This window comes from Pipistrellus kuhlii, unplaced genomic scaffold (assembly GCF_014108245.1).
Source record: "Pipistrellus kuhlii isolate mPipKuh1 unplaced genomic scaffold, mPipKuh1.p scaffold_m20_p_5, whole genome shotgun sequence".
Classification (NCBI taxonomy): domain Eukaryota; kingdom Metazoa; phylum Chordata; class Mammalia; order Chiroptera; family Vespertilionidae; genus Pipistrellus; species Pipistrellus kuhlii.
This window is the reverse complement of record NW_023425551.1, coordinates 5,015,129-5,035,070: the sequence shown is the minus strand read 5'-3', so window position 1 is coordinate 5,035,070 and position 19,942 is coordinate 5,015,129. Positions and strand designations below refer to the sequence as shown.

General features: G+C 47.2%; 1 protein-coding gene across 2 annotated transcripts in view; it reads left to right on the top strand.

Annotated features, from left to right (window-relative positions):
• The window catches only part of AKAP12 (A-kinase anchoring protein 12), a 72,306-nt gene that overhangs the window by 34,726 nt on the left and 17,638 nt on the right, over positions 1–19,942 (top strand). Inside the window, exon 2 of one of the 2 annotated variants that reach the window (XM_045572583.1) lies at positions 5,311–5,425. In XM_045572583.1, the coding sequence (XP_045428539.1) occupies positions 5,311–5,425 (115 nt within the window). Of the gene's footprint in view, positions 1–5,310; positions 5,426–17,814; positions 17,972–19,942 lie in introns of those variants that run through there. The other variant, XM_045572584.1, reaches the window with a different exon arrangement.

The window sequence follows — 19,942 nt, the reverse complement described above, 5'->3', positions numbered from 1 at the left end:
AAATACACCACAACTCCTCCTCAAATCCCTCTCCAAAGGATAAAACCAAACACCAGTTCCACAGAGGTAGCCATTGTTACAGATTTGAGACATGATTCCTGATTTTTTTGTTTTGTTGTTGTTAATCCTCACCTGAGGATATTTTTTCCATTGATTTTTAGAGAGAGTGGAAGGGAGTGGGGAAAGAGAGAATTATTGCTGTGAGAGAAACACATCAATTGGTTGCCTCTTGCATGCACCCAACCAGGGACTGGGCTGGGGAGGATCCTGCAACCAGGGTATGTGCCCTTGACTTGAATCAAACCTAAGACCCTTTGGTCCTCAGGCCAATGCTCTATCCACTGAGCCAAACTGGCCAGGCTCATTCCTGACTTTTTTTTTTTAATGCTTCTACAAACATAGGAGCAAGCATCTCCCCCCACCTCCCTCCCTTTGTTTTATGCTAAAGAAATTATAAAGAAAACAAACCATCTCAGCAACTTGCTCCCCCCCCCCCCCCCCCCCGCTTTAATTGGGGACATCTACCCCATCGTTGTGTCTAGCTTTACCTCATTCCTGTCTTTGCTTTCTATTATATGGATATCTCATAATTTCATTCTCCCCTCTGCTGACGGATGCGTGAGGCTGTTGCTGTGATTGATCATTGTGTGCTGCGCACCTTGCATGTGTATACAAGTCCATATCGCTAGAATGGGTGGAGCCAGTGGGTGTGCACACCTAAACTTACTCTCCAAAGACAGTTACTGACCTGTACTCTGATTTAGATTTTCTCCTCTTCGACTGTTTTTAAAGTTTCACTTTCAAAACAGTTTCTGTTAGAACAAAGGAAACACATTGAAGCGTTTTCTTCACAGATTTTTGTTGTGGATTTAAAATTCCTTCCAGGTAATCTTTTTTTTTTATTCCAATTGTGTGTGTTTCCTTATTATATTCACAAAGTTCGGGTTCCTTCCTGCCTACACCCACTTCACAGTTCTGCTTCGTGGGGTGTGCTGCTGGAGTCAGGGTGCATTGCAGGCTCACAGCCCCGTCTACCACCCGGGTGTGGGACCCGGGGCCCCTCCCACCCAGGTTCATCCAGTGAGCGCATCACTTGGGTGGTGAGCACATGACCTTAGCAGCCCCACCTCCTCTTCCCAGCATCCTGACAGCTGCCCAGAGCGCACCTGTTTTGTCCATTCATGAAAGAGCCTGGTACTCCCGCGGCTTAGTCCTGGGGAGAAGGAAGGGGAGCTAGACCTGGTCATCTTCTGCACTGCCTTGGCTACCATTTTGGAGATTGTCCGTTGTTCTTACGGGAACGAGAGGAAAATACTGCTGCTGGGAGCATCGGTGATCTTTTTTCCAGCGTTTGTTTAGTTGTAATATGGTAATACTTTACGGGAATGAACTCTGGCTGACCTGCTCAGGGGTTATAAACTTGAAAACACTGAGGGTTTTGATTTGCTCAAAGGAGGCGTTTACCCTTTTTGGAGCACAACGCCAGTGGGAAAATAGGTTCTCTGGCGCTTACTGTGTTTAAATGCAAGGAGCGTGCCTCTCAAGCCTGGTGCCCATCTCAAAAGACATAACTTTTAAAAGAATGACTGAGGATGTATTTATTGATTATTGATAAAGAAATACATCCATAATATCTGAAACAATTATGTTATAAAAAGCATGTATCCTCCTTTTTTTAAAAAAAAAATGAATGCCCATATGCATATATAGACCGAAAGGAGTTAAAAGTTAAGGAGCATGGGATGGGTTTCTTATGATTTGGGGTGACCTTAATGTACTGATGGCACCTGAACCCTTAGCAACAGTCTGAATTATTTAGATGGTTTGGGATGGGAGGGAAAGGTAATGACCCATCCTCAAGAACACAGGAGGTCTTGTAAAAAGCAGCTCTTAGTGGAGCACAGAGCGCGGAAATATCTGAGTGTGGTGAGGAACGGAGCCCCATTTCTGTGTGGGGCAATGTGTGTCATGGACTCGGAATGCTCCCTGAGACATTTCCAGGGGTCACAGCGTGGGTGCACTTGCTGGATCCAGGCTATGAATATACTATAACAGGCTCTAAACTCAGTTTTAACAATGTCACCGACATAAATTGCCTGTCACCAAAGTCAGTTCATCAGGTGCCTTCCTGAAGTAGAGACAGGTGCCTGTGGCCGCTGGGAATGACTGATCTAACATTTATCTACCACATTTCACGGATAAAGTCGGCTGGCGGGTGATCTCAGTTTTTAAGACTCACTTTATTTACATCGTCTAATATAATCCATCATATACATATAACATTTCTTTTTTTAAATCATTTTTTTATTTTCAATTACAGTTGATATATATGTTATTATTTTGGTTTCAGGTGTATCCCTCCCCACATGATTAGACATTATGGAACTTACTAAGTGATCATCCTGATAAATCTCACACCCACCTGGCACCATAATTAGTTGTTAGAATACTAGAGACCTGGTCACAAAAGTCGTGTACTCGGTCGGGCAAGGGGGGTGTCCCTCAGCCTGGCTTTCGCCCTCTGGCAGTCCGGGACCTCTTGCTCCTTACTGCCCGTCTGCTCACTGCTCCTTGCAGGTGGGCTCGCTGCTCCTCAGTCAGTGCTGCCACAGAGGTGGGAGAGGCTCCTGCCACCACTGCTGTGCTTGCCAGCAGTGGGCCCAGCTTCTGGCTGAGCAGTGCTCCCCCTGTGGGAGCACACTGACCAGCAGGGGCAGCTCCTGCATTGAGCGTCTGCCCCTGGTGGTCAGTGCTTGTCATAGCGACCATTTCACCATTTGGTCAATTTGCATATTAGCCTTTTATTTCATAGGATTACTGACTATAGTATATTCCCTGTGCTGTATTTCACATTCCCGTGTCTATTCTGTTACAACCAATTTGTACTTCTTAATTCCTTCACCCTTTTCACCCATTCACCCAAATGTACATATAACATTTCTAAACGTGGATGAAGGTTTGTGCCTGTGTTGTATAAGATCCTTCACGTTAAAACATACTAAATTTGACTCCTGCTAAAGGTAGTTTGGATTTGATAATTCACAAAGCATTATGAGAAATCTTTCAAGAATTATAGAAGCTCTGTAGAACTCTAAACTCTATACAACTTCAGTGTTCTGGTTCCTAAACCAGGCGCTCAGTTGACCAACATTTACTGCATTGAAATGAATGTGTTATTACAGCTTTCTCCGGCTCCCTGTTGAGTTTGCCATGCTATGGCGTATATATCAGCATTTTTTTAGGTCCAGGATCCGTGGGGTTACCTTGTAGCCTAAGATAATATGTTCCTTGCTTAGTTTTTAGCCAAGGATATAAGCTTGAAAACATTGAGGGTTTTGATTTGCTCAAAGGAGGCGTCTACCCTTTTGGAGCACAAAGCCAGTGGGGTGGCTCTTCTTCATGTTGTTAACCAAATGTAAGCCTCACATGTGCACATCACTGGTGGGATTGAGCTAAAATACTCGTCATCATGGACCTTTTTGTTGGTGGGCGTTGTGGAGACCTCCCTCCCCCACCTTGGCCTTTGTCATTGGGTTTCATTTAAAAGTCCCATCTTTCATATTTTGGTAAGAGAGGGACTTAAGTGGAAGTGTAACCTTAGTGTTCTGACTAATAGTGGGCTCAGCATGGCCTGCGGAAGCCAGCTGCTCCATGGGCCGTGCGCGCAGGGAAGTCAGTGGCACAGGGTCAGGAGGCGCCCGGGCATGGAAGGCAGCTTCTCCGGGAGCAGGGAACAGCCAGGTGAAGTGAATGCAGCACAGTTCAAGCCTTCCAGATGGACTGTCTTGAGCCCGCTGTCCCTTTAAGGCTGTGGTGGGAGTCACTGGTTTGGCCAGCCTGCTCCCTGGCCTGTCAGCAGTGTGGAGCGATGCTGAATGGAGTGCTAAGCTTTGGGATTTCTTTGGGGTCCAGGTCTGGGTGCTGCGGAGTGCCCTTGGAGGTGTTTTATCACTGTGTGTGGCAACAGGGCCTGCAACAGGGCATCGTGTTGTAGGGAAACCCTGGACGCGGTCAAGGGTGAGGCCTGGCCTCCAGGCCACGGCCACCTCCGTTTCTGAGCTTGTCCGGCCAGCCTGCCATCAGGCCTCCTCACCTGTGAGATGGAAGCCCTGGCACCTGCTACGCTGGCTTTAAGACAAATGGGAAAAGCACATGAACTATAAAGCATTGTTGAAATCTTGAGGTTCCTATAGGTTATTGTGCTATTTTTGTTATTTTTTATTTTTAAAATATATTTTTATTGCTTTCAAAGAGGAAGGGTGAGAGATAGAAACTTTAATGAGGAGAATCACTGATTGGCCCGCCCCCTACTGGGGACTGAGCCCAAAACCCGGGATCCTTCAGTCTGCAGGCCGACATTCTAGCCACTGAGCCAAACCGGCTATGGTTTACTGTGCTATTTTTATTTGGCTTCACATTTTTTTACCTATAGTTTCAGGATTTAAAAAAAAAAAAAAAATGGCCTGAGGGCATGTCTGTATGTCCATTGTTTTTGCAATTGATGACCTCAATTGCACAAGCCATTCAATAGGGAAGATTGCAAATGACCGTTTCAGTAATATTTTTATGGAAAACAATAACTCATAAAAACGGTTACATACCTCTTTTTTGTTCACTCTGCATAGACTGGCCTTGGAATCATGGAGTCTTTCAACTTGCCCCCTTCTCTGCTCCCACTCCCGCCTCTCAGCCTCTCCTTGCCCGGGAGCTTGGACCTCAGTTTTACTCTGCTTCCTCTGAGAGGCCTTCCAACACCCAGCCTCGGACAGGGCCCTCAGTTACTGTCCTTTGTTCTGTTCCTCCTCTATGACAGGTTCCAGAGCTGTGAGTTAGTCATTATTTTTTTTTAACTGTCTGCCCTCTCCCTTGAGAAGGACACATTGTCACCTATGCTTGTTCTAGTCAAATATGCATAACTTCCAATCACAAGGAAACATTAAAGTAAAAGACTTTTTTTTTTTTAGTTCTGCCTTCCATGGTAATTTATAAGCTCAAAATGGTGGGGACCACACCTGACGTATTTATTGTTTGTTATATTTCAAATAAGCCTGGAATGGTGGGTGTGTAAATCATAGAAGGGTTCATATGAATGAATGAGTGAATGAATGAATGAATGAATGAATTGTGTGTACACTTAACTGCTTTTGTAGGGAAGCTGGATCATTCAGATGAATAAAAAGGGCTTAAATCTTCACTGTCACCCACCCTCCTCTTTTTCTGTATTTCTCCTCGAAATGATGTCTCTTTCTTGAAGTTCCCGGATTCCTAAGTTGGCTGTGAAGACTGAAATTACGTTTTGTCTTCCCGTAGCTCCTCCAGAAGAATGGTCAGCTGTCCACCCTCAACGGCTTAGCTGAACAAGAAGAGCTCACTGCCCAGGAGGGGGCCCTGAACGGCCAGGAGGCGGAAGTCATTGTCCCAGAGAGTAAGTCACCCTTCCAGGCTCCGAGCAGAACCACGGGGGGTTGGAGGGCAAACCACACCTGCCGTGAGCCCAGGAGAGGAATAAACACGGGTCTGGGCGGGATGAGTAGATACCGTCATCCTCCCCGGGGACCAGTAGTGTTGACAAGATAAGCAATGGATTGGTTACCAAAGGAAATGTTGATCTGACCATTGGGGTAGGCCCTACACCCAGGTGAGGAAGTTATAGACCAGTTCCTGGGCTCAGGAAGTGAAGTCACGCTTCCTCCTCCTTAGACTCCTCAGCTGGAACATCGCGTTTTTTGTTTTGTGTTCTCACTGCTGCCTCGTCCCAATTACTTGTCTGGTGTCTAATGTGAACCTGTTGCTTTAAGAGCCAGCATCTCTCACTCCGGAGAGAGCCCGCTGCAGGGGCACAGGTGTGTCGTCGTGTGCGTTTCCCACTGGGCGCCTCTCTTTGCCTAAACCGTGAGATGTCGCATGCATGCAGCCCCTGGGCCTTGAGATCCTGGAGGGGTGGTTCTGGCAATAACATATTTGGTTGTTAAAGGACTTAGAGAACTCATTGCTGTATACCAGCAAGCAAGCCATTGTCTCGGGTTTTAATACGTTTGAATTTATTGTTGACAAGGCATTATTTATTTATTTATTTATTTATCTATTTATTTATTTTCTGCAGAGTAGACACAGCCAACATCATAAATCATGTGAGAGCCATGTTTCCTCTCCACCTTTCACAGGTCACATGTGTTTGTGTGACCTTTTGGCGTTGACATTTTTCTCACACGTGCTTTGCTCACACTGTTTGCACAGCCAGAGGGAGGACATTGGCGCCAGCAGTTGGATGCTGGGCGCTAGCGTTGGCCCCTGGGGGCCGCTGCTTTCAGAGTATCTGCCCGCTAACCAGAGAACAGGCTGTGCTGCCCTCTTCAGAGGATGGTGACCAGGTTGCTCGGGCATGGGGACCACTATTGTATAGCTGCTCTGACCCCAGGGGCAATACTCACCCTAAGAAAAATAAAGACCAGCCTGGCCAGTGTGGCTCAATGGTTGAGTATGAATCAGGAGGTCACAGTTCGATTCCTGGTCAGAGCGCATGCCTGATTGTGGGCTTGATCCCTAATAGGAGGTGTGCCAGAGGCAGTTGATCAGTGATCCTCTCATCACTGATGTGTCTATCTCTCCTCCCTTCCTCTCTGAAATAAGTAAAAATATAATTTTAAAAAAAGAAAAAGAGCCAAAACCGGTTTGGCTCAGTGGATAGAGCATCGGTCTGCAGACTGAAGGGTCCCGGGTTCGATTCCGGTCAAGGGCATGTACATTGGTTGCGGGCACATCCCCGATAGGGGATGTGCAGGAGGCAGCTGGTCGGTGTTTCTCTTTCATTGATGTTTTTAGCTCTCTATCCCTCTCCCTTTCTCTCTGTAAAAAGTCAACAAAATATATATTTTAAAAAAAAGAAAGAAAAATAAAGACCAAAAAACCCCCAGAATGTTGTTGCTTAATGCAGAAGCTTTCCTGAGGGTGGGCTTCTTACCTGTCACAGGATCCTACTTCTCTGTGCCTGAATATTTCCCACAGACACGGGCACGAAGGAGCTACTGGTCAGCTACCTAGAAGCTTAACTTGAAAGCTGGAGAATTTCATTTCTCACGTGGTGCTTCTCAGCACCGCCTTGGCTTTGATGCATTTGCTGTTAGAACCAGCCGGCTCCGGAGCCGTGCTTGTGGGACATGGACAGGCCACAGGGTCACTGCCACGCCATCAGCCCTCCCTGCGGATCTCGTTACCTCAGAAAATCCATTCTGGAATGACAAGCAGTTTTCCTTTGCTTTTGATCATTTAGGGACGTTCTGGGTAGTGAGTACCCGGAGGGCTGCTCCAGGTCTCTGTTCGAAGATGGCCCGCCTCCCCCCAGATACTTGTTTTTCTCTCTGAGAGGCTGTTTCTCTACTGGGAAGAAATGTTTTTCTGATTCAAACCCTTTTCGGTTTCCATCGGTGACATTATTGGCACCGTGGTGGTGTTTCCATGCAGACAGGCCTGTTGCCCACATTCCTCGTCATTTCTCTCCGCATCACTTGTCAACATCTGGCACCCCGCACGCCTGTGTCTTACCCCCACCTCCGCTGGGACTGAGGGGGCTTCTAGATGGTTCCATCCTGAATCCCCTGAGCCTAGAACAGTGTCTGACACATAGTAGGTGCTTCAGCAAATATTGGAGTGCATGAAGACACCGTTTGAAGTTAGCGTTAACAATATTATATAGTTACTTCTATCAGAGTGGAGGGCCTGTTTTTCGCTTTATATCCATTTATTTATTTTTTAAAAATATATTTTATTGACTTTTTACAGAGAGGAAGGGAAAGGGATAGAGAGCTAGAAACATCGATGAGAAAGAATCATCGATCAGCTGCCTCTTACACACACACTACCGGGGATGTGCCCGCAACCAAAGTACATGCCCTTGACCAGAATCGAACCTGGGACCTTTCAGTCCGAAGACCGACGCTCTATCCACTGAGCCAAGCTGGTTTCGGCCGTATCCATTTATTTCCTGCGTTTTTTAACACGCAGCTCTGTAGAGTCATCCATGGCTTCTTGGTGGCATCAGCTCTGACACAGCTGGATGCTTTTCGGTCCCCGCGCTGGGCTCTCTCAGGTGCTTGCTAGGGGTTGCCCAGGTGTTGCTGGGAACGTGAAATCGGACCCTGACCTGCTCGTGATGAAATGAGGACTCTTAGTCTCCACATGCTGCTGAACGTAAGCGCTCAGTAGACAGAGAGAGGGGTTTTTGTTTTCCCCACTCTGGTATTTTGAGTACAATATTATTGCATTGTTTCTCAAGCTGTATCCTGTTTTGAAAACGAGGGCGAACACTCACCAAATAGGCCTTCAACTTGACAAAAGCACGAAAGCTGTGCAGTTTCTGGGATCAGTTTTAATCCAGGCCCCGCTCTGTAGCGGTGTTCTTAGCACGCCTCTCTGAAATTACTTAGGTCATTGTGACAAATTTGGGGTGTAATAGTCTAGTGCTTTCATCTTTAAAGAAACACAGATTCTGTTTGTTTGTTTTGTTATTAACAGCCTAGCTGTATGGAGAAGACTTTTTCCCTCTGAACTGCATCCAAGTCTGACAGTGCAATGAGCCTTAATTTTTCCTTCTAGCTTAAAAAAATGGGGGAGAAGGGAGGTAGAAGGAGTAAGATATTTTTAAAAAAGTATATTTTATTGATTTCTTTACAGAGAGGAAAGGAGAGAGAGAGTGTGTTAGAAACATCGATGAGAGAGAAACATCGACCAGCTGCCTCCTGCACACTCCCTACTGGGGATGTGCCTGCAACCAAGGTACATGCCCTTGACTAGAATCAAACCTGGGACCCTTGAGTCTGCAGGCCAACGCTCTATCCACTGAGCCAAACTGGTTAGGGCTACCAGAGGAGTACTATTCCTGAGGAGCATACTTAGAATTTTCCCCAACTACTTGTGTAGTGAAAGTGCCAGTACCCTGCCCATGTCCACCCATACCCCCAGTGTTACCAGCGCATGTGTTACTTCCTTTGGTGAGAAGTGGATGTGCTGGATTTCCTTAGTGGACGAACTGGTTGCTGGAATGTGTCTTTCTGTGGGCTCGCAGTATGTAGGCCGACACCACACACAAGGCAGCTATCCTGCTGTGTTCCTTTGCTGGGGCTGCCATGATGAAATGCCACAGAATGGGTAGTGTAAACCACAGAAATTTATTTATGTATCTATTATTTATTCTTTAAAATTTTTTTTTTAAATATCTTTATTGATTTTTAGAAAGCGGAAGGGAGGAGAGGAGGGGGACAGAAACAGTGATGTGAGAGGGAAACATGGATTGGCTGCCTCTGGCACACACCCTACCAGAGACTGAGCCTGAAATTTGGCACGAGCCCTGACCGGGAATTGAACCAGCGACCTCTCTGTGCACTGGGTAACGCCCAACCAAATGAGCCGTACAGGCCTGGGCCAGAAATTTACTTTCTCTCAGTCTGGAGGCTTCGAAGTCCAAGATCAAGGTGTCATCACGTTTAGTTTTTGGGAGGTGTCTCTTTTTGGAGGGGACACAGCGCAGCCCAGAACACCTGCCTTCCTGAGGGACCCGTGAAACGTGAAGTTTAGGGCCAGAAAGCCTCAGTGGAAGGGGACGTGCGGCTGTCTATCCAGGCTCCTGCCCCAGGTCAGTCGGAGGCCGTTCCGCTTACACACTGGAAGGTCGGGGGCATTTCTCTATAAAAAAAAAAAAAAAAAAGCCAGTAAATATATTTTTTTAAATAAAATAAAATAAAATAAAAAAGAAGCCAGTGCTCCACTGCCCCTGGAATGGCCTGGAACAGATCCCCTCCCTTCCCCGCACAGCAGCCCTCTAAATATTGGAACACATTTATCTTGTCTTCCCTTTCATCTCTTCTCCCCTAGGCAAAACATCTCCAGAGAAAACAAGCTGTCCCACATTAAAAGATCAGTGCCATGCCTTATATATATATTTCAAATACGAGTGTGTGTGATGGAAGCTTGCCAAGCATAGCTGGGTTTCAGTGTCAACATTCCTGCTCCTTAAGAACAGTCTCTCCAACTCTGTAAGCAGCGAGAACAACTCGGTTTGCTTCACACCAAGTGTTATGACGTGCCGAAGGAATTGGCCAGAGGAAGGGCGTACATGGATGGAGAATATCTAAAAGAGGTCTCTTACCACCATAACTGGTTTGGCTCAGTGGATAGAGCATTGGCCTGCGGACTCAAGGGTCCGGTCAAGGGCATGTACCTTGGCTGTGGGCACATCCCTAGTGGGGGTGTGCAAGAGGCAGCTGGTCGATGTTTCTCATCAGTGTTTCTAACTGTCCCTCTCCCTTCCTCTCTGTAAAAAACTAATAAAACATATCTTTAAAAAAAAAAAAAAAAAAAAGACAGAGAGAGAGAGAGAGAGAGAGAGAGAGAGAGAGAGAGAGAGAGAGAAAGGGAGATCTCTTGCCAAGGATGCTGGTAAATGAGCCAAAGCCAAAAGGCATGAAGGAAGTATTGGTGCATGTTGATATGCATTTCTGCTGCGGAAATACCTCTCACCCTCTCCGTGATCATAAGCTCAGAGCCTTACCTGACCCTCACCTGACCCAGTAGCTAGAAGAGAGAGGAGAAGTCCCACTTTCTAAGCACTTGTTCCTTGGAAATGGAGTGGCCGAGGCACAGAGCCAGACTGGCTCCTCAGCCGGCCTCCCGCGCAGCCCCCGAGATGAACCGCAGGCTCTGTGGCTCACTGTCCAGACCCAGCCAGTGAAGGTTTTACAAAAATGCAACTCTTTCCTCGTGCTTGTCACGTCTTGGCCCCGAACATTCCCAGTTGAGTTGGTTTGCCTTCGGTGTTGGAGCACGGGAGTCCGTCAGTGTCGTCTTGGTCAGGGCATTGCTGTTGGAATCGGGTGCTTTTCTGCGTCCTCATCCCTGGGGCAGCACTCAGGTCCCGCCCACCCTCTGTCCTCAGTCTCCCGAAGATCCTCTAATGACAGGCGCCGGGTGCATCCATTAGTCAGTCTGCTGGTGCTCATGACCACTTCAATCCCCAAATACGGGCGCTTCACTCCAGGGAAGTGATTTTCTTCTTCTCCTCTCTCTGTTCTCCTTTCGGAACTACCATTAGCCAGATTTTAGACTTTCTAGACCGGGCCTAATTGAAACCTTTTTTCTACCTTTTATCTCTTTGTGGTTGGCTCTGTGTTTTGGGAGAATGTCCTCAAGACTAGATTTCATTTTGCTTATACAATATATATGGTTTGTCTTTGCTACTATATTTTTAATTTCTTCCTTTCTTTCTTTTTTTTTTTTTTTTAAGTATCCTATTTTTTTCTTGGCTCCAGTATCTTTTATGTCTCTGAGGATTTCTTTAAAAGTTTGTTTCTATGCAAGGTCTCTTTAAAAGTTGGTGGGAAAAAATAATAGATTTGAACATGCTAACTCAAATTAAGAGGCAATGCAAAAGACAGCTGTACCCATTAAATCTGTGAATAGGAATTTTAATTCCTTGCTCCTTAAGAACTCATCTGTTCTTCAACCCTGTGACCTTTTTGTAGTGGCTGCACCAAGGGAGAACTCCTGTCTGGGCATCTCAGTGAGTGGGAGGGAAGGTGGGAGTGTTTATTATAGGATTTGGGTTTATGCTCCTGAGAAAACAAAGGGACCAGCTCTGAATTGGGCACTGCAGAAGTTTGGGTAATTCTGTAATTGGGTTGTTTCTTCCGAAGAGTCAGAGAGATTAAACTGCCATTGGGTAAGAATGACAGAGAGAGGAGGGATGTTCAGTTTTGTGTGTAGGTCCAGTGTGTGCTCTGGCCATACATGGCTGTGCCTAATCACGTCAGAGATGTGCTCACCTTGGGATTTGAAGACTTAGTACAAAACAGAATGTAAAATTAATCATTTTCCACATTGCGTACATGTTGACATAATATTATGGATACATTGGGAGAAAATCAAATATATTAAAATTAACCACAAGTGTTTTTTATTCTTTTTGATGCGACTACTAGATGTGGCTTACAATATGAGCCCCAAGCAACCTGTGGCTTGCTTGGGGCTCATTTTGTAAGTCAAGTGGAGAGCTGTGGGGCAGAGGGATTGGGTCGCTAGTCACCATTTCTTCCAGTAGCTTGCCCCTCCTCCCCACTCCTTTTGGTTAAGGCTTCAGGCACATGAAAGATAGTTTCTCTTGGAGAAGTGAGCTGACTCTCAGGTTGACTGCTTCTAGCACAAGATGATGCTTCTCTTATTAGGATGCATTTCTGAAAAAATTGATGATAAAGGCACATGCTTGCAACACTAGAGGCCTGGTGCACAAATTTGTGCACAGGTGGGGTCCCTCATTCTGGCCAGTGATCAGTGCCAGCTGGTAGGAGTGGGGAGGAGGGACCACTGGAGGTTGGGGGACTGATAGGGGCCTGCCGGCCAGGGAGAAGAACCGAGGGAGGTTGGCTGTGGTAGTGCACTGACCACCAGGTGACAGCTCCTGTGTTGAGCATCTGCCCCTTGTTGGTTAGTGTGCATCATAGGGACCGGTTGTTCGACCGCGTAGGCTTTTATATATATAGTTTTTTCAAAGGCTTCTTTAAAATGAGGCTTACTTATATTCAAAGTAGTACTTCTCAACCTTCTTTTCACAATCACTCCCCTAATGAGTCTTCTGAGACATTTTTTTCCTAATTGTTCTTCCTTCAAATTTTAATAGCATAGATACCCATTTATTATACGTTATATATCTGTATCTGTGCTTCATACGTAAAGAATTAACTTTGGGAGGTGAGGAAGGGCCGGAAGGGAGTAATGGTGGGGAAAGGGGACATTTGTATTACTTTCAGCAATAAAGACAGCCAGTGTCAACCTATGAACCTGGGGGTCATGGTTCGATTCCTCGTCACCTGCCAGTGTTGCAGGCTTGATCCCCAGTGTGGGGCCTGCAGGAGGCAGCTGATCAATGAGGTTTTTCTCATCATTGATGTTTTTGTCTCTCCCTCTCCCTTCCTCTCTGAAATTAATGAAAATATATATTTAAAAAATAATAGTTAATTTTTTTTAGCCTCCTCCCTAGGAGCCCATTTTACTGGAGGCAACTGCTGCTGACATTAAGAATGCACGCTTTACAATGCTCACCAGAGTGTGTTAAAACTGACATTTTCCTCCACCCAGGGAGTAAATGATAGTTTTTCCAGGAAAGCAAATTTCTGATATGTATAGAACCTTAAGACTTTTTTTTTTTTTTAACCATTGTATTCTCATTTCTGACCATCTTAAATGCAAAGATTTTTTGCCATATTACTTGTAATAGCCAAACAACAGGGAAATGGTTAAGTAAAAGGATGCACCTTTAAAAAATAAAAAATAAATTAAAAAGCATGATTTAAAATAAGCCTAAAAAAATAATAATAAAAAAATAAAATAAAATAAGCCTAATAGCTAACGTGTACGCTGCTTCTAGAACATACTCTGGCGTTAACCTCTATTTTCCCCTCAGAATAGTGTTAGCATGGGTGGTATGTTTACTCTCCGCCCGCGGAGGCCCAGGGACACTCGCCCTGGCCACACAGCTCTCCGGAGAACCAGGCCGGGAAGCCAGCTTCTCAGACCCCGGCGCCCTCCGGACCACCTTCAGAGGAGCAGGGCACTCAGACACAGGCCACTCCGGCAGCACGCCCTCCTGACCACGGAGCTGACCCAGCCTGGTAGGGAAGCAGGTTTTTCCTGAGTGCATAACTTTAGTAAGGTCGCACTTTGACTTCCATCTGATTGCAGCTTGCTGACATTGATGGCCTGATTGGGGAGTTTAAGATCACGCTTTAGCCAGAACCAGTTTGGCTCAGTGGATAGAGCATCGGCCTGTGGACTGAAAGGTCCCAGGTTCAATTCCGGTCAAGGGCATGTACCTTGGTTGCGGGCACATCCCCAAGGAGGGGTGTGCAGGAGGCAGCTGACCGATGATTCTCATCGATGTTTCTAACTCTATCCCTCTCTCTTCCTCTCTGTGAAAAATCGATAAAATATATATATATATATTTTTTTTTAAATGACGGTTTAGGCCACCTTGCACTTTGGATAGACATCGGAGGTTCAGCTCTAAGGTTCAGGGTCCTGCGTGCTGGGCCCCCCAGACCTCCAGGGCCAGGTGTCCAGCGTGCTTCGGTCTCACATAAGAGTGACAGAAGGTCACTTAGGAGATTTGTAAAATGTGGGGAAATTCTGAGACAGAAAGTTCCCATGATTTCACTATGGTTGGTTTTTTTTTCCTAGTCTCTATCTCAGCTTCGTGTGTATATATGCATTTAAAAAAGCAAAATTAGGATTATATGGACTATATCATTTTATCCTGCATCTGCCCTGAAGAGGTATAGATTTATAAATCACAAATATTCCACTGAAGAGTGTTCGATATACACTTTCCTACCATTGGGACATTTAGGCTCTTAAATGTTGTACATCCCGAACAGTAGACATTCTCATACATAAATCTCTACCTCTCACTTGGCATACTTCATCGACATAGAATTGCCAGATCAAAGGATGTAAAATAGGTGGACTTGCTAAAAAGGAGACAGGATACTTATTTTATGCCGCTGCTGTGATTGGGATTGTGTTCTTACATATTTATGTTTGTCTTCCCTTTGCTTTCCTTAAATCGTCGTGGCCAGTGCTTTCAAGTCCCATTAGCTCTTCTGCTGCATCACCACTGTCCCTCTGGGGAGCTAGTCTTCTGATTGTTTGTCTTGAGGATTTTGAGTCACAATACCCGTGTCTTTATCAACATGTCCAACTCCACTGGACCATAACATTCAATTAGCTGGTGTGTGTCTGAGTTCATAGCACGGGGAGAGAGACATGAAAATACGCTGAGCACAGGAGCGCCTGCCCGGCCTGTGCCATTTGTGTGTCATTTAGATTCAATGTGTACATTCATCTCCTCGTTCACAGTTTTCCTGTTGGCAGCAGCTTTTTTTCTTTTTCTTTTTTCTTTACTTTTTAAAGAGGAAAGGAGACGAGAGAGAGAGAGAGAGAGAGAGAGAGAGAGAGAGGAGGTTACCTCCCACATAGGCGACCCTGCTAGCCTGACCCACAGGTGGAGAGCCACTGCTGTAGAGCCTGAGACCATTGGGAAACACAGATATTTATATGACGATTCATAACAGTAGCAATATTACAGTTATGAAGTAACAACAAAAATAATTTTATGGTTCGGGGTCACCACAATATGAGGAAGCTGTATTGAAGGGCCATGGCATTAGGAAGGTTGAGAACCACGTCTTAGGGGAAAACACTCTTTCTGTCATCTGTTTTGTTGGTAAACATTGTCCCATGACCTTTGCTTTGGGTGATGATGTCATCCTCTAAAAGTTCTGATTTAACAAAAGCAAGAAAACAGGGGATGGAAGTGGCCATAAAAGTAGATTGCCCGCTGGACGACTTTTCTTCTGGAATCCAGACACCTAGAGGCTGGGGGCCGGGGAGGGGGCCGGGGGGGGGGGGGCAGCTGGACCACACACCTGTGGCTGATCACACGAGAGGTGGAGAACCGAGGAGAGCTGTCTGCTATGGGACGGCTTTCCACCGGCCCCTTTAAGAATATCAAAATTGGTTGTGCTAGTGTCTTGGCCAGCATCACCAACATAAATCGAAAGTTTAAGTGACGAAACTGAGCAGCAATACCTCTGGCTTTTTACATGTTGCTTTGGGCCTACACTTTGGAACTAGCGAGGCATCTTCCCACCAGCCCGGAGAAACAGCTGCTGCTCGTCCTGTTGTCAGACATTACACTGGGGATGGAAGGAGCTGAGGGTGCAGCCGCGAAGCAAGGTCCCGATCGATGCGTGCGCCCGTGAGGGGGACATGTGTGCTTCACAGGTGACACCAAGTGAAAGAAAGCCCCGGGCTGTCTGTCCCCAGCAGCTGGAGCTGAGAACTGGAGAGCTGAGACCTCAGATCCTGGGGGTCTCGGGGCCTCCTGGGACAAGTCTGGGAGGGCTGTGGGCTCCACTGGGGACCCAGTGAGTGGGCTGATCCCCATGTTGGAAAGGCTGCAGGCCACTCAGTAAATGGTCACAAAGACAGCCTCCAGAGCCAGCCTTTTCTGTGATCAGCACAGCCATGGGGCTGGGGCTGGGGCTGGGGCTGGGGCTGGGGGCACAGGGAGTGGGGAAGGTGGAGCTACTGTGTTGACTGCAGACACCACTAGCACCAGCAGCTTCTCTCACTCGCCAGACTCCCGTTATAATGGAGGAATTTGTGAACCAAAGTGAAGGCTCTTTTGTGGAAGATGAAAGGTTAGGAAGCTGGGAGGTGGCTCCCCATCCCCACCCGGATTTAGGGCCAGGCAGGCTGGGCATTGGCCGGGGGAGAAGAGGGAGATCAAGTCTGGAAGATGAAGCTGATTTTTGTAACAAGGTCAGATAGCCAAGGTAACTGATAATTTACCAAGGAAGCTTTTCTGTGTTCCGTTTAGGCCTGAATGTGGTGCGTAGCGCCCCCTAGTGGCCAGAAGGAGCTGAGACCTCTGTACTAGTTGGCTTTTTTTGTCTTGACAAACCCACACCACCCTGTTACACCCCACCTTGCTAAATGGGCCTGTCCTAACCAGAGATCGGCATACAAAAGAGTGTGTCAAAATTATCAGTTACCTTGTGTCTTTATATAGAACAAAGCTGAAGTTTCGGTGAAATAGGAATGTAAGAATTTAGGGCTGCCTGCGTTGGCCGTGTGGTTGGAGTGTCCGTCCCTTTCACCAAAAGGTTTCTGGTTCAATTCCTGGTCACAGTACATACCGAGATTGAGGGTTCAGTCCCTGGTCGGGCTGCATAAGGCAGGTGATTGGCCAATGTTTCTCTCTCACATCGATGTTCCTTTTCTCTCTAAAACCAATCAAAAGATACCCTTGATTGAGGATTGAAGAAGAAGAAAAAAAAGCAGGGCTGCCTAAAAGGTTCTGAATGTCCAGCCTGGGCTGTGGCTGGTTCTCACCCTGTGGGCCTGGCTGTCAGAGGAGGGATGCTGTCTGTGGGTTGGAAGGTGGCGCCGTTGGATCTAAAAGTCTTAGCTTAAAACCAAACAGACCGGCCAAAACCGTTTTGGCTCAGCGGTAAAGCGTCGGTCTGCGGACTGAAAGGTCCTAGGTTCGATTCCGGTCAGGGGCATGTACCTTGGTCGGGGGTGTGCAGGAGGCAGCTGGTCGATGTTTCTCTCTCATCGACGTTTCTAGCTCTCTATCTCTCTCCCTTCCTCTGTAAAAAATCAATAAAATATATTTAAAAAAAAAACAAACACTAAAAACAGACAGACTGAATGCTCACGGACTTGGGCTTTTTCGAGCTGCCCTGATCCAGTGTTGCAGACACAGAGTTTGCCCTGTAACAGCCCTTCTGAGGAGTTCGAGGAAGCGGGTACCCGCCCTCAGACCCGTGCACCGCGTGTGCCAAACAGATGGCCCCCCCGGCACACACACAGGTGCTAGACGAAGCCATGGTTTGCACATCATCAGCTTTGGAGCAAACGGGAGGGTGCCGAACGCCGTTAAAAACGGCCGCAGAGCTTCCCATCGCTGCGGCTCCTTCCCTAGAGCAGTGATTGATAGTAAGAGCGGGGATACAGAACCAGCTGGGGTGCCAGGAGTGAGGTCATGGTTTCGATCGAAATGCTGCTGACTCGGGGTCCTCTCCGCCCGCCCCGGGTGTGTGCCGAGCTCGCGGACCGCGGGCCGCCCAGCGGCGGGGCGGGCTGCGCTCCTCGCAAATGAGACACCGACTCCGGCCCCGGCGGGCGGCGAGGCGGGGCCAGCCCCGGGCGGCGGCGGGAGGGCGGGCCGGAGGGGCCGGCCCCCTATAACTACCCGCCCGCACCCCGGCCGCTTTGTGCGGCTGCAGCTCGGGGCACCTGGGGAGGGTGGCGTGGCCCTGCGTTCTCGCCGATCAGAGCTAGCCTGCAGGGTGTGGGCACTACCTGGCCCCTCAGCGGCAGGAGGAGCTGGTCACCATGCTGGGGATCATCACCATCTCAGGTGAGGCGGGCAGCGGCCGGCAGGTGGAGGAAATGCCTTCTCCCCTCTAGCCCTAATTTGGGGTTAGGGGGGGGGGGGGGACCCTGGAGGTCCGCGGCGGGACCTACCGACGGATGGGCGTGTCATTCCCTCCGGGCGCTGGCTTGTGTGCGTGGATAGGAAGCCTGTTCTCCCTGGTTCAGCAAGAGCCAGACCGACCGAATGCGTCCTTGTGGCCAGGGCCGGAATCCTCCCGCCGTGCCTAGGGGAGGCCTGGGGGGTGTTTTGTGGGGGACCTCATCCCCTTCATTGGGGTGAAGTTTAAAATAGGTTGTGACAGCCTCATCCACTTGCTGTGTTAGGAAATATTAGATTCCTGGTTTTGAGAAATTGCAATATCTGTATGTTGACCTGCTTATTTGGAATGTCCCCAGGAAGGGTCCCCGGAGATTTGGGGGACCCAAATGTTAGCACTGGCCTAAGGGGTGGTTTCCGTGAAGAAATAGACGCTGTAGCCAAAACCGGTTTGGCTTGGACTGAAAGGTCCCAGGTTCGATTCCCCAAGGGCATGTATCTTGGTTGCGGGCACATCCCCAGTCGGGGGTGTGCAAGAGGCAACTGATCGATGACTCTCTCATCGATGTTTCTAGCTCTCTATTTCTCTCCCTTCCTCTCTGTAAAAAATCAATAAAATATTTCTTTAGAAAAAAAAAGAAAGAAAGAAAGAAATAGACGCTGTAAAATTGGGGGCTGGCAGATAGCAGCATTTAGGCGATGGATGGTACAAGTGACTGCTCCTGCAGCGTGCTTTCTAGAAGGCTGGCTGAGGAGGGCTGGCATTATTCAGGACCTACCTCCGGCAAGCGAGCTACATGCGTCAGGCTTGCAGCTTCTTTAACGTGGTTTTTATCATGTCGTGGCAGCCTGTGTCCTCCTCTCTCCTGTTTCCCCCACCGCGGACAGGAAACTCCATTTGCTCATTTAGGTTTACAAGACAAGCTCTTCTGTGTATATTTGAGATCATCACTGGCCAAAACTACATGTTTTCCTTCTATAGAAGAATTTTTAGGACTTACTCCCCTTTCCCCCAATACAATTGCTTCTGCAAAGCCTTGTCCTCTTAAAGAATTTTAAGTAGATGTGAAAGTTTAGCCAAACACAAAACATCTCTCACTTCCTATAGATTAGCTTGTTTACTTTGAGATTTCCTTCAAATTCCTTCCCCGAGTTAACTCAAAGAGACTTCCTATCCTTTACCTGGCATGCACATTTGCATGGTGCTTAGAAGTGATCATTGCATAGACTATAGGAAATTTAAAAATGAGGAACACAAGACTCTCCATTTGCTCCAGATCACTGCTTTTTCTGGGAGTGACATATTCAAATGCCCCGGCTGAGAGAGGCTGCCTGGGAGTGTGGTTTGTGGGTCGCAGCTGGGGCTGTGGCTCCACCCATCAGAACTTTTCTGGGTGCTCTTTGTATGTCCAGCCTGGCCTTTATTGTATTCCCTGTTTGATTATCATGGGCAGAGTTTCATATGGGAAAGGAAGGCAGTCCTAGTTAGCACTAGCCAGGCGTTAAACTTAGGGAACTTGAGGAGACTTAAAAATTGATTTAGATCATCCCTTGTGATCTGAAGTGGTTGGAGGGACTCTGTAATTTTTAAGGCAACTTAATTTTTAAAGTATTATAACTGGCTCCTTTCTGAGTTTTACTTCTATTACAATGGAGAATGTGACAAAATTTAGTACCTTTTTTTCTGGTAATAAGAAAGGACACAGAAAACCCTAACTCCACAATTTATAACAGCAAATAAACATTTCACAGTGCGCAAGGGGAATTTCAACCATTTGTGTGTTTTTTTGTTTTGTTTTGTTTTCTCCTTCTGTACGTTTTCCTGATGAGGAAGATTTATAGCCAGCTGTCTTTATGGAGCTGGTCAGAATCTTGAAAAGCAATGAAGAGTGTTCAGGGTTGATTAAATATCAGATT